Here is a 12,374-nt window from a genome sequence, read left to right on the forward strand (position 1 = left end):
CAGTCAGTTAAGCGTCCGGCTTCAGCTCAGGTCATGATCTCACGGCTTGTGAGTTCGAGCCCCGTGTCGGGCTCTGTGCTGACAGCTCAGAGCCTGGAGCCTGCTTCAGATTCTGGGTCTCCCTCTCTCTGTGCCCCTCCCCTGCTCACACTCTGTGTCTGTCTCTCAATAATAAATAAACATTAAGAAAAATTTTTTTAATAAAAAAAACCACTACATTTTAGCCAATGTCATCAGTTAAACTCTGCAATTAAACTGTGGTTCCCAGCTTCCTTCCCAGCAAAACATATCCAGATATCTTTTGCTTGCAGAGTTTCTTACCACCCTTCAGTTGATCATACTTCATTCAAACTCCCCTACAAAATCTTTATGACTTTTTTGCCACATGAATTGACCGGCTTTAAAATACAAGGCATACCACACACTTGGGATAAAAAACCTCATCAGAACCAGCAGAAAACCAAGGGTGCTGCCAACGCCCTGACTACAGTAGTGTGCCACACACAGCAGAACACAGTTCCACTTACATACTCATTTATCACCTCCAAATCCAAGGATTATAACATTACTTACTGATATTTACAAAATGGACATCGTGAGTGATTGTTTCCCTCCTTTTGCACTAATACAGGCCTTTAAGGTAACGTTTCAAAGGGTAGGTCTTACAGCAGCAGCAGCTCACAGGCCAGTTTATGGCTGACCACCACAGAAAGAAATGATAGGCCAGCTTGGGCAACCATGCAAGGTCCTACCCAAGAGGAAGCAGAAGTTCGGTCCACTGTTTCCGAGTGGGAGCTGATAAAGTTAGTGTGTGGTTTTGCGTACTGATCCTCCTCTACGAGTTCCGTTCTTCCTTATCCTGTTCTTCTCTTGGTGTATCCTCCAATCCTTTATTTAGCTGGTAGACCACCAGAAAAGAAATGGGTCCTCCCCAAAAAAAGACACTTAAACATTTTTGGCAACTCACGTGAACCAGCAACTGAAGACAAATCTGACTCCCATGGCAATTGTGCAACACTTCCAACAGGCAATATTTTCATAAAATGATGGTAAAACACCAAAACTAATCAAAGATCTAGACAAGATACAGGGGTGGCTTTTTCTTTTTTTTTTTTTTTTCTTTCCTTTTGAGAGAGAGAGGACACAAGTGAGTGTAAGGCAGAGAGAGAGAGGGAGAGAGAGAATCCCACAAGGAGGAGAGAGAGAGGGAGACAGAGAGACAGGAGAGGGGCTCACTTAAAGCAGGGCTCGTGCTCACCCGAAGCAGGGCTCGTGCTCACCCAAAGCAGGGCTGAAGCTCACCTGATGTGGGACTCGAACTCACAAACCTGTGAGATCATGACCTGAGCCAAAGTCAGATACTTAACTGACTGAGCCACCCAAGCACCCAAGGGTACTTCTTATAAGAGACCACACACTCTAGAAGTATTCATTTCACTTTTTACATTTAGGTTATTAAGTATTCCTTCACTCCCATTTGCTACCGCTAAAGACAGAAATACTCAACTGTATTCAATATTTCAAAATATTATACCTTAATAGAGCATAAACTTATACATATACAGTAAACTATAACTATGCCAAAGGGGAAATGAGTGCAACCGTGGTTTTTCTTAGCTCACGTGAGTTCCTGAAGAGCTTGTTTTGATCTCTGCAGGTCTGGCAGGTAGTGAGAAAGCAATCCTTCTGCCAGCTGCTCCACAGCTTTGTCTTCTACAGCCAAGTCCTCTAGTAACCCTTCATCTGGAGAAGTGTCACTTAAACCTGTCCCCAAAAGAAAATCAAACGTAGGAGTCTTTTAAATGGACACAGGGGTAAAAGAAGTAATAGTGAGGGAGGGGGCTGACAGTGAGGTTCAGAGCACACACACACAGGACACTACAGGCATCCTTCCTTCCCTTTCTTTTATTTATTTTGAGAGAGAGAGGGAGAGAGGGAGAGAGGGAGAGAGGGAGAGAGAGAGAGAGAGAGAGAGAGAGAGAGAGAGAGAGAGAATATACACACAAGTGGGAGAGGGCCAGAGAGAGAGAGAGAATCCCAAGCAGGCTCCGTGTGGTCATCCTGGAACCCAAAACGGGGCTCAATATCACAAACCATGAGATCATGACCTGAGCCGAAATCGAGAATCAGACACTTAACTGATGGAGCCACCCAGGCACCCCCTTCCTTTTCTTTTAGCTTTGCCTTCTGAGTGTCCTCTAATAAACAGGATATGTTCACTCAAAAAAATTTTTTTAAGCTACTAGTATAAAGTCTGGATTAAAAGAACATTAACATATGCAAACATATTCTATATGTTTATGTATTTTTCAGGGCAAGAGATGTATAGTTTTCAGTGGATTAAGAGTCTGAGGCCTAAAAGTAGGAAAAAGTCACTGAATGAAAGCAATAAATCCTTCCTTTCAAAAGCATGCAGAAATTCTATATACATTCATATAAATGCAATGCCTAAAAAAATTTTTCAATTCAATGTAAGTAAAAATGTGGGTCAATATTTACTTTTCATAAAGCTTGATATACTATTTATATGTAAAAGGGAAGCTGTTTTATCATTGTTAGAAGATTTTCAAAGGATTTCTCTTCTCTGGAGACTCAGCACCTTAATTTACCATAGAAAATAGTATATAATAATTGCATGTAAATCTAGACGTATGCCAGGAACTACGCCTCACGCTTTTCCTTTGAATAATAACAGTGTAAGCAGTCAGGCACTCAAAAACATCTAAAATGGGGGCGCCTGACTGGCTCAGTCAATGGAGCATGCAACTCTTTATCTCAGAGTTGTGAGATAAACATGAGCCCCACGTTGAGCGGAGAGATTACTTAAAAATAAAACCTGTACAAAAGATGTCTAAAATGAATAACCATCAATCACTACTCCTACAAGAAAAGTACAAAACTATTTCTAAACATGGTTCAGTGAGTGGTTTTTAAGATTTTAGAATCACTGGCTTAAAATGAGGGAAAAAAGGGTGCCTGGGTGGCTTAGTCGGTTGAATGTCTGATTTCAGCTCAGGTCATGAACTCACGGTGCATGGGTTCCGGCCCTGCATGGGGCTCTGTGCTGACAGCTCAGAGCCTGGAGCCTGCTTCAGATTCTGTGTCTCCCTCTCTCTCGGCCTCTCCTCCGTTCATGCTCTCTCTCTCTCAAAAATAAACAGTAAAAAAAAATTTTTTAATGACATAAGGAAGTCAGATGGTCACATTACTAAAATTGTACTCTAAGAGCATTTTTAAACATTAAATTCTGAAACATCTCCATTTAATCATAATCTGGTAATACTCAGTAACATCAAATTAGATCATTATGTAAAATACATTTATCATGCCACATTCCTTATAGCTCACTTCCAAGTATAGTTTTTACCACAGATTTACATTTTAGCAAGATGGAGGAAAACAACATGCTGTCATATTCAAAGTAAGTTTTTATAGATAAAAAAGTAGTATGGTTTTTATTTTGATTCTGAGAAATACATGAACAAATTTTGGAATTCTCTAAATCACAAGGCAATGTTCAAACGGACAAGAGGTAACTAGAAACTGAAGCACTCCACAAATGAAACAAAAATTTAACAGGAAAAAGCAGAGTATTTGCAAATATTGCCATTCGTGTACCATCAGATGGGAAGGGAATAAAGAATATCTGAAAATTAATGCCATTGCTTAAGGCTTGATTACAGTAACAGTGCAAACAACAGCAACTCTCTTTAAGGAAATACAGAAAACAAGTATTACAGATAAACAGAAACACCCAAATAAGGATATCTCAACTTTAAGAACAATAGCTACTATGTCTCCCTTACAATATATAAACATTTAACTCACAGTCCTCCTCCTACTCTACCCCAATATTCTGGTTAATAATTGGAAGAGTCTGACTTACGTCTCTACATACATTAAGTTACTAAGTTCAAGGTACTTTACTGTGGGAGATTAAAAGAAAGGGTCCTTACCCTACTCATACAAGAAACATTAGTTGCACACCTGTACTCCCTACTAGTTTCCAAGGTTACAAGAATAAATTAAGCAAGTTCCCCTCCCAAAGTCCCTCTTTCTATCAAGTCCAAAGAGCTTGATACAGGGGAATCATAATGATAATATATGAGAAGGGGCATTAGAGAAGCAGAAACTGTTATGGAAACTCAGAGGGAAACATAAAAAAAAAAAAAAAAAAAAAAAGGAGGCGTCTGGGTGGTTCAGTCAGTTGAGCGTCTGACTTTTCAGTTCAGGGTCATGATCTCATGATCTCACGGTTCGTGAATTTGAGCACCATCTTGGGCTATCTTCTGTCTATGGTCGGCAGGGAGCCTGCTTTGCTCCAGATCCTCTGTCCCCCTCTTTCTCTCTGCCCCTCCCCCATGCTCTCTCTCAAAATAAAGAAACATTTTTTTTAAAGTATTACTCATTGTAAAAGTTTAAAACACAGAAGGGGGAGGTATAGGCTAATAGTAAAAATACTCTTTCTCAGCATACACTGGCTGGCTCAGCTGGTAGAGAGTATGCGACTTTTGAGCTTGGGGTTACGAGTTTGAGCCCCACATTTGGTGCAGATTATTTAAAAATAAATAAAATCTGTAAAAAAAAATACTCTTTCTAACTCCCTTAATGCAGTCACTCTGTAGTTTCCAATATAGCCTTCAAAAAAATTATCACTGCATACCTATGCAGAAGCCCTGTTTTAATCATAAATATTACTCATATTGTTCTGCAACTCTTAAATATACACCTTAGATATCTTTCCATATGAGCATATATGCATCTACTACATTCTTTTTAACAGAATAGAATTCTACTATATTTTGTTTAACTAGTTCCCTGCTATGGACTGAATGTGTCCCCCCTACATTATTTTGTAGCCCCAACCTCCAACATAAAGGTAGCTGGAGGTGGGACCTTTGGGAAGTAATTCAGTTTAGATGAGGTCATGAAGGTGGGGCCCCATGATGGGGTTGTATCCTTAAAAGATAAAGAGAAACCAAACTCTCTCCCTCTACCATGTGAGGTATCGGCAAGGCGAGAAGGCAGCTGTCTGCAAGATCAGTAGAGGACTCTTACCAGGAACCTAACTGGTCAGCACATAGATCCTGGACTTCGTAGAACTCCAGAACTTTGAGGAATAAATGTCTGTTGTTTAAGCCACCCGGCCTGTGGTACTTAGTTGCAGCAGCCCATGGAGACTAAGATACCTAAGGACAGGTATTTAGGTTATTTTCACTTTTTGCTATTTCAAACAATGTTGCCAGGAGTTTCCTTGCTTGTCTTTGCGTATCTATGTCAATGTTTGTGTAGGATAAATTCTTAGAAGTTGAATCACGGGACAGAGTTTATGCATTTCTTAAACAGACACTGCAAAACTGCCTTCCTAAGAGATGGCACCAATTTACACTCCCAGAACAATCTTTGAGGGCCACTATTTCCAAATGGGTAAGAATTCTAAAAGAAGGAATAAGATATAGGTTTAAAAAAAAAAAAAGGCAGCATAAGGAAAGGTGGGACTATAGGATTGCTCTGGAAAGACAAGGTAGTTTGGGAGGGTCTGGAGCATAAGGCATATGCAAAAGTGAGCTACAAGACCATCTGGCCAGCCTAGGAGAATCCCTGAGCGTCAAGCTAAGGGGTTTGCCCTTTTGCTTAGGAAGTAGTAAGGAGCCATTTTAAGGTTTCCCAGCAAGAAAATGACATGACTGGAGCTTTATCTTGGGGCAGTGATATGACAACAGTGCGATACGTGCAATGGGAAGAGTAAGAGACTGGGGGTGGATAGCCTTACAACTGCTCTTGGAAGAGTGAAACTAGAGAGGAGATGGAAATTGCATAGTGGAATCCCCTAGACTAAAATAGAAATAGGAGGCAAGTGAGAAGAAAAGCAAGAGTTACCGTCAAAGTTTCAACTGAGGGTGACTTGGTACTAATGGAATCAGACATCTACTTTTATTCATGCACATGCCGTATGTGAGGCTGGTGCAAAACAACCATGTCAAAGTATCCAGCAAGCGAACGGAAAGGCAAGCGGAGAAGGACCCAAGCTGCACATACACAAGGAAGTCAGCTTATGCAAGTGTAAAGAGGGGGCGATCACTGAGGAAAAGCATGACCAAGAAAGGGCTGAAAGCACTATTTTTAAGTAACCCCTATATTCCTAGAACAGTCGGTAGAAACGACACATCGAAAGCCCTGTAGCCTTTCTTATGTGGGGTTCAGAAACTGTTTTCATGCCCTGTCTTCTCAATTCTCCCGAGAATGGTAAACAGTACCATTCAGGATGCCTAGCAAGTCAATTCATTGCATTCAATGGATGTCTTAGGATATCAGGGCTTAAATCTCTCTTGGAACTCGGGTTGAGAAAACCGCTGGAGGAATGACAGTAAGTAAAACATTTCATGAGTGAGTAGTCAATAATACTTGAATACATCAATTCTCTGAATTACAAACCGATCAACTTTCTGACAAATTCATCTTCAACCACTAACAATGTGCTGGAGTCAACACACAGTCACAGAATGACCTCACCATCAATCGCCACCCAAACACTGCCTCCCCTCCAAACTTCGTTTCCCACTCATTCAGCTGGGCACCGGGGCCGGCGCGGTTCCCCACTTCCGCACGGGGGCCAGAGCCTCGGGACCAAGCTGCTCTCTCCCGCGGAGCGGCCGGGCTCCCGGCCGCCCGCCCCGCCCAGTAGCACGTACCCGGCGTCGGCTCCCCGGCCCCCAGGCCGTGGGGTGGCCCTGCCAGGACCCCGTCCGGGGACGTCGGCCCAGGAACACTCATGTCCTTCCCGCTGGGAACAGGGAAGGGGCGGTTGTGCAAACGGTCAGAGGCAGTAAGGGGGCAACCCACGCGTCCAGCGCCCAGCCGGACAGAAGCGGCGGTCGCACCCGGAAATGACGGAAGCGGAAGACGGTGTGACCGCCGCTCCACCGCCTTCTTTCTTGCCTCCGCCTCCACCTTCCGCCTCCACCTTCCACCTCCCGGACTGCTACGCCCTAGCGCTCCTGGGACTTCGCGCCGACGTCATGGAAGGGTGGAGGGCGTGGCGTCAGTAGAGTTAGTTGTGCGGGACTTCCTGCGACCGATTGTCCGGGAGAGGGTGGAGAGGGCGCTCCCTGGTGGGTTGCGATTGTGTTGAGTGTGACCATGCAGAGTCGGGCTTTGTTCACCGAAGCCTGGAACAGCTTTTCAGTTTCTTGTCCATATTAGGGAAACACCTTAAAAACAAGGACTGCGTGCTTTCCCTTCGGTTTGGACTATTAATTTAAAAAAAAAAAAAAAATATATATATATATATGTATATATATACACACACATATATGTATATATATACATAAATATATATGTATATATATGTACACACACATATGTGTGTGTGTGTGTGTATATATATATATATATATGTCCGTGTTTAGCTTTTTGAGCTTCAGCCTTACTAACTGGGGATTTGCCAGGATTCCAGTCTCCCCTTGTTGATTGTAGGTGAATGATTTTAAGGCCTGGGTTGCAGTATCTACTGGACAAATTCAGCCCCATTACCGGAAACTGCCCATGCAGTGATCCTGTGGGAGGTTATCATGATTTTGATGAAAAACTTAGAAATGGGCAGATGCAGGGGCGCCTGGGTGGCTCAGTCGTTAAGTGTTGGACTTCTGTTCAGGTCGATCTCACCGGTCCTGAGTTCAAGCCTGTGTCAGCTGTGCTGACAGCTCAGAGCCTGGAGCCTGCTTCAGATTCAGTGTCTGGGTGTCTCTCTACCCCTCCCCTGCTTGTGCGCGCGCTCTCTCTCTCTCGCTCTCTCTCTCTCTCTCAAAAATAAATAAACATTAAAAAAAATGTTTAAAGAAATGGGCAGATGTGGCTTCAGACCAAATAAAAACAACATCAGTTATTCCCTCCCTTAGACGCTCTCACCTTGAGTGGAATAATGGCTTCCTAATGTTGCACTCCAAAATTGCCTGTTCAGTGTATTACAGGGCAGCCAAAGCTGTCTTCAAAACAAGGAGGATTTATGTCAAGCCTCAGAAACATGAACCTGTTCTTCATTGCCCTATATCAGTGCATTCACACCATTTTGGCCTCCTTTCCTTTAAAGATTAGCTAGCTCCTTACTATCTGTGGTAAGCAGAATAATGCACCCCCCCCAAGAAAAGAGATGTCCAGTGTCTTAACCCCCAGAACCTGTGAAGATGTTAAACTTCACCCACAGAGTAATTAAGGTTGCTAGTCACTTGACTCTAAAATAGATTATCCTGGATTAAGTGGGCCAAGTTCAATCAATCAAATGCCTTCAAAACTGGAAAAGGGAGGCAGAAGAGGAGAGTAGAGAGGGAGATGTGACTATGAAGAATGGTTAGAAAGGCTTTGAGAATAGAGGAAGAGAACCACTGGCCAGGTGTGTGGTGACCTCTAGAAGCTAGAAAAAACAAGTAAGTGGATTCACCCTTAGAGCTTCTAGAATGAAACTTAGCCCTGCTGACATCTTAATTTTATCCCAATGAGACCTGTGTTAAGACTTCTGACCTATAGAACTATAAGAAAATGAATTTATAATGTTTGTGGTAATTTGTTACCACGGCAATAAAGTAATGCACTACCCTTCAAACATCCTTTGTTGCATCCCAACATACTACTAAAACTATGCCCTTTGATGTCTACAGTATTCTTACTCATGCTTCAGAATATTCTATTCTTTTCAAAGTCCTACTCCTCTTCCAAGGCTTGACCAAAATAATACCTTTAATTTAAAATGATTCACAATCCCACCTACCCTTTCAACTTTCAGAAATTGTAGTAATAAACTTTCTCAACTACAAAGCATCCTCCTGCTGTTTAGCACTTAATCCATTCTTGTATTAGTTATTTCCCTTGACTTCCTTTATTCGATTTTAAACTCCAGACAGAAACTCTTATTCACAGAGAACCATAATGGGTTCTCAATAAATATTTGATGAATGAATGAAGTATTGATTCTCCAGAGCCAAATTCCAAATACCTATAATCTCCAAAGTCTGAATCACGCAGGATGGCCTTTTACAAGCTGCCTGGTAACCCTAGTTATTTGTTAGTATTATCCCAACTAGATATCAAAGCTTTTTAGAATAGATCTGTGTCCTATGTGTTGTCGGTAACCTCTTTACCTCTTATGGCAAATGCACAGTATTAAACATATTACTTGGATTTCAAAATACTGGTTATTTGAATTTAATAGGATGAAATTAGATTGTCACACCCTGCCTAGTTTTATCACCTTGTCCTCTCTTCTATTTTGCTTTCAGCAAAAATTCATAAATAAAATAATAAAGGAAATCATCAAAAAAGAGGTAAAAATTCTTGTTCCTGTCTACCAAGAATTTATATTCTACCACTTACATGTAGCAGAATTAGAGAACATGACAGTATAAAATGATAAATTATGTGGAACAGACCTAGAGGATTGTAAAAGGTGTAATGATGTAATATTAGTTTCCTGTTGAGCTATAACAATCACCACAAACTTGGTAGCTTAAAACAACACAAATTCATTATCTGACAGTTCTGGAGGTCAGAAGTCAAAAATCGGTCTCAGTGGGCCAAAATCAAGGTGTTGACAGGACTAGTTACTCTGGAGGCTCTGAAGAAGGAATCTGTTTCCTTGCCTTTTGCAGCTTCTAGAGACAGCCCACATTACTTGACTCCTGGCCCCGTATCCCATTGCCTTTTCTCCCTCTATTACCATTGTAGCATCACCTCTCCTACTCTGATCCTCTGGGCTCCCTCTTACAAGAACCCTTGTGCTTACATTAATCCCACCTGCATAACCCAGGATCATTTCTCCATCTCAAGGTCCTTAATTTAACCCACATCTGCCAAGTACTTTTTGCCATGTAAGGTAACATTCACAGATTCTGGGGAATTGAAAGTGGACCTGTTTAGGGGCAGGGGCCATTATTCAGCCAACCACAATTGCACAATCGGGAAGTAACTGGAGAAAATTTTTAAAAACTTAATAGAGGAAATGAACTTAAGCCAAACCTTGAAGGTCAGGTCAAATGTAATATGCAGAGAAAAAATAGTAAAGCCTTCCTACAGGGGAAACACACACACACACACACACACACACACACACACACACACCACAAGTAGCAAAACAATACTTCAGACTCAAGGACCTCAAAATGGTGCCTTTTGGGGAGACAAAACCAACACAGATTCAACAGTCAAAAGGTGTTCTGTAGTCTTTTCGGCCAAAACAAGAAGACAAAAGATAACACAAAGTACAGTCTCATAGCTCTGAAGAAGTTAGTCCAAAGAAATGATGTCCAGAAAGAGTTAAACACTGAATTTACTCATAGCGAAAGGAAAATAAGTCTACTGGTCCTTGAAACCAAAAAGAGAAGGAGCAAGTATAATGTAATAAATATGCCAAAACCATTTATTCACCTCAATTTTGTGGTTTACCTTAAATTTCCCTATATCCTTTATTTGTGCTAACTGAAAATGAGTAGGTATGTAGGGGCTTTAAGTTGTTGCATCCACACGACTCCTGAAACAGAATGCTATGGGCACCAGTGACAGTCGTAACAAAGTTTATTACAATGAGAGGCAAGGCCGACCGATGGGGACCAACACTCTTGATAAGAGTGTGGCTCCGAACAGCCGGAGTACAGAGTTTTTAAAGCCGATCACATCGTTTTATCATTATCTGGGAACAGAACAGAGAAACAGTTCCCAGATGAGTTAGAAACAGTTGCCAGATGAGTCAGAAACAGTTATCGAATGAGGTGATTATTTTAGACTTTCTGCCGCTAAGTTGAAACCAGTGGATCTCCTTGACCTTGTCTCTGATGCTCTTTTTTTGAGCTTTTGTTTCCTTTATTGGTAAAGCCTGATTCACAAGAGTATGAAGTATGATTTACAAGAGTAAAAGCAAGGCTGTTATCTTTTGACCTTCAGTGTCAAAACAAAGTTGTTATTTTTCAAGCTAAGCGTTAGCCCTACAATTTAACCCTTACAAAGTAAGGGGGGAAAATGTTAATACATGAAGATTTTCTCTTCCTTTTATTGATCAGGATGTCCTACATTTAGAATGTGCTAAGATTTGATAAATCTACTCCCAGTTTGACCTACTTCTCTCACAGGATTTGCTTCATCCTTCCCCTTTATTTTTTTCCATTCTTTTCCAAAAACAGAAGAAAGAATGGGGAGGAGGGGACAAAAAGATTTGAGTGAAAAAGATGTAGGAACCAGGGCCTGCAGAGAAAAGGGATGGAAAAGGGGAAGATAAACAGGAGAAAGACATTACAGCCCACGACCTTAAGCTTCTAGTGCATTAAAGTGTGAATTTTGGGGTGCCTGGATGGCTCAGTCAGTTGAGCGTCTGGCTTTGGCTCGGGTCATGATCTCATGGTTTGTGAGTTCGAGCTCTGCGTCGGGCTCTGTGCTGATGGCTCAGAACCTGGAGCCTGTTTCAGATTCTGTGTCTCCTTCTCTCTCTGCTCCTCCCCTGCTCATGCTCTCTCTCACAAAAATAAACATTAAAAAAATTTTTTTTAAAGTATTGCGAATTTGAACACATTTATATAGGGTATGTGCTCACAAAATAATAAAAAAGAAAAATCGGGGTGGGGAGCAGCTGGGTGGCTCAGTCCGTTAAGCATCTGACTTCAGCTCAGGTCACGATCTCACAGTCATGAGTTTAAAGGCCTCCATTGGGCTCTCTGCGGTCAGGACAAAGCCTGTTTTGGATCCTCTGTCCCCCTCTCTGCCCCTTCCCCACTTATTCTCTAAATAAGTAATCAAACAAACTTTAAAAAGGAAAGAAGGGGAGTACCTGGCTGGCTCAGTTGGTAGAGCATGCAACTCTCGATCTCAGGGTTGTGAGTTCAAGCCCCATGTTGGGTGTGGAGATTACTTAAAAATAAACAAAATCTTTTAGAAAAATTAAAAAAGGAAGAAAGAACTGAAGCTAGGAAATCAGAGAAGTTGGGGTACTAAGAGAAAACAGTCTACCATTTTACTTATGGTTAACCAGTCTAAAAGGATTGCTCAAGCAATTTTAACCACTTTTCTCTAATACATTTACATGAAAAATATTCTTTTACATTTGCAAACTGCTAAAATAATTCCATTCAATGCAATGCTCCTGCACTTTCCATCATTCTGTGAGAATTAATAAAGGATAACTTCACTACAGTAGAGTCAGGAGGCTAGAAAGGGAAACAGTATCACAGTACCACTCAATTACAGGAAAAATGACCAATTATAGACCCCAACAGAAGAATCTTCAACAGGCAGAATCATCTTACACCCCCCAACAGAGAAAGATGTACATTGCATCTCCTATAAGAACTCAACCACCCTCGCAATTCAGCCAGTGTGAAACTCATCACACACTGAAC

At 41.6% G+C, this 12,374-nt stretch overlaps 1 protein-coding gene across 3 annotated transcripts in view; it reads right to left on the reverse strand.

Moving 5' to 3' along the window:
- BLOC1S6 (biogenesis of lysosomal organelles complex 1 subunit 6) overlaps positions 1 to 12,374 on the reverse strand; it is a 133,986-nt gene that overhangs the window by 12,018 nt on the left and 109,594 nt on the right. For 2 of the 3 annotated variants that reach the window (XM_045059386.1, XM_045059385.1), the window contains exon 3: positions 1,623 to 1,764. In XM_045059386.1, coding sequence (XP_044915321.1) covers positions 1,623 to 1,764 — 142 coding nt within the window. Of the gene's footprint in view, positions 1 to 1,622; positions 1,765 to 6,692; positions 6,919 to 12,374 lie in introns of those variants that run through there. The other variant, XM_011282853.4, reaches the window with a different exon arrangement.

Source organism: Felis catus, chromosome B3 (genome assembly GCF_018350175.1).
Source record: "Felis catus isolate Fca126 chromosome B3, F.catus_Fca126_mat1.0, whole genome shotgun sequence".
NCBI lineage: Eukaryota > Metazoa > Chordata > Mammalia > Carnivora > Felidae > Felis > Felis catus.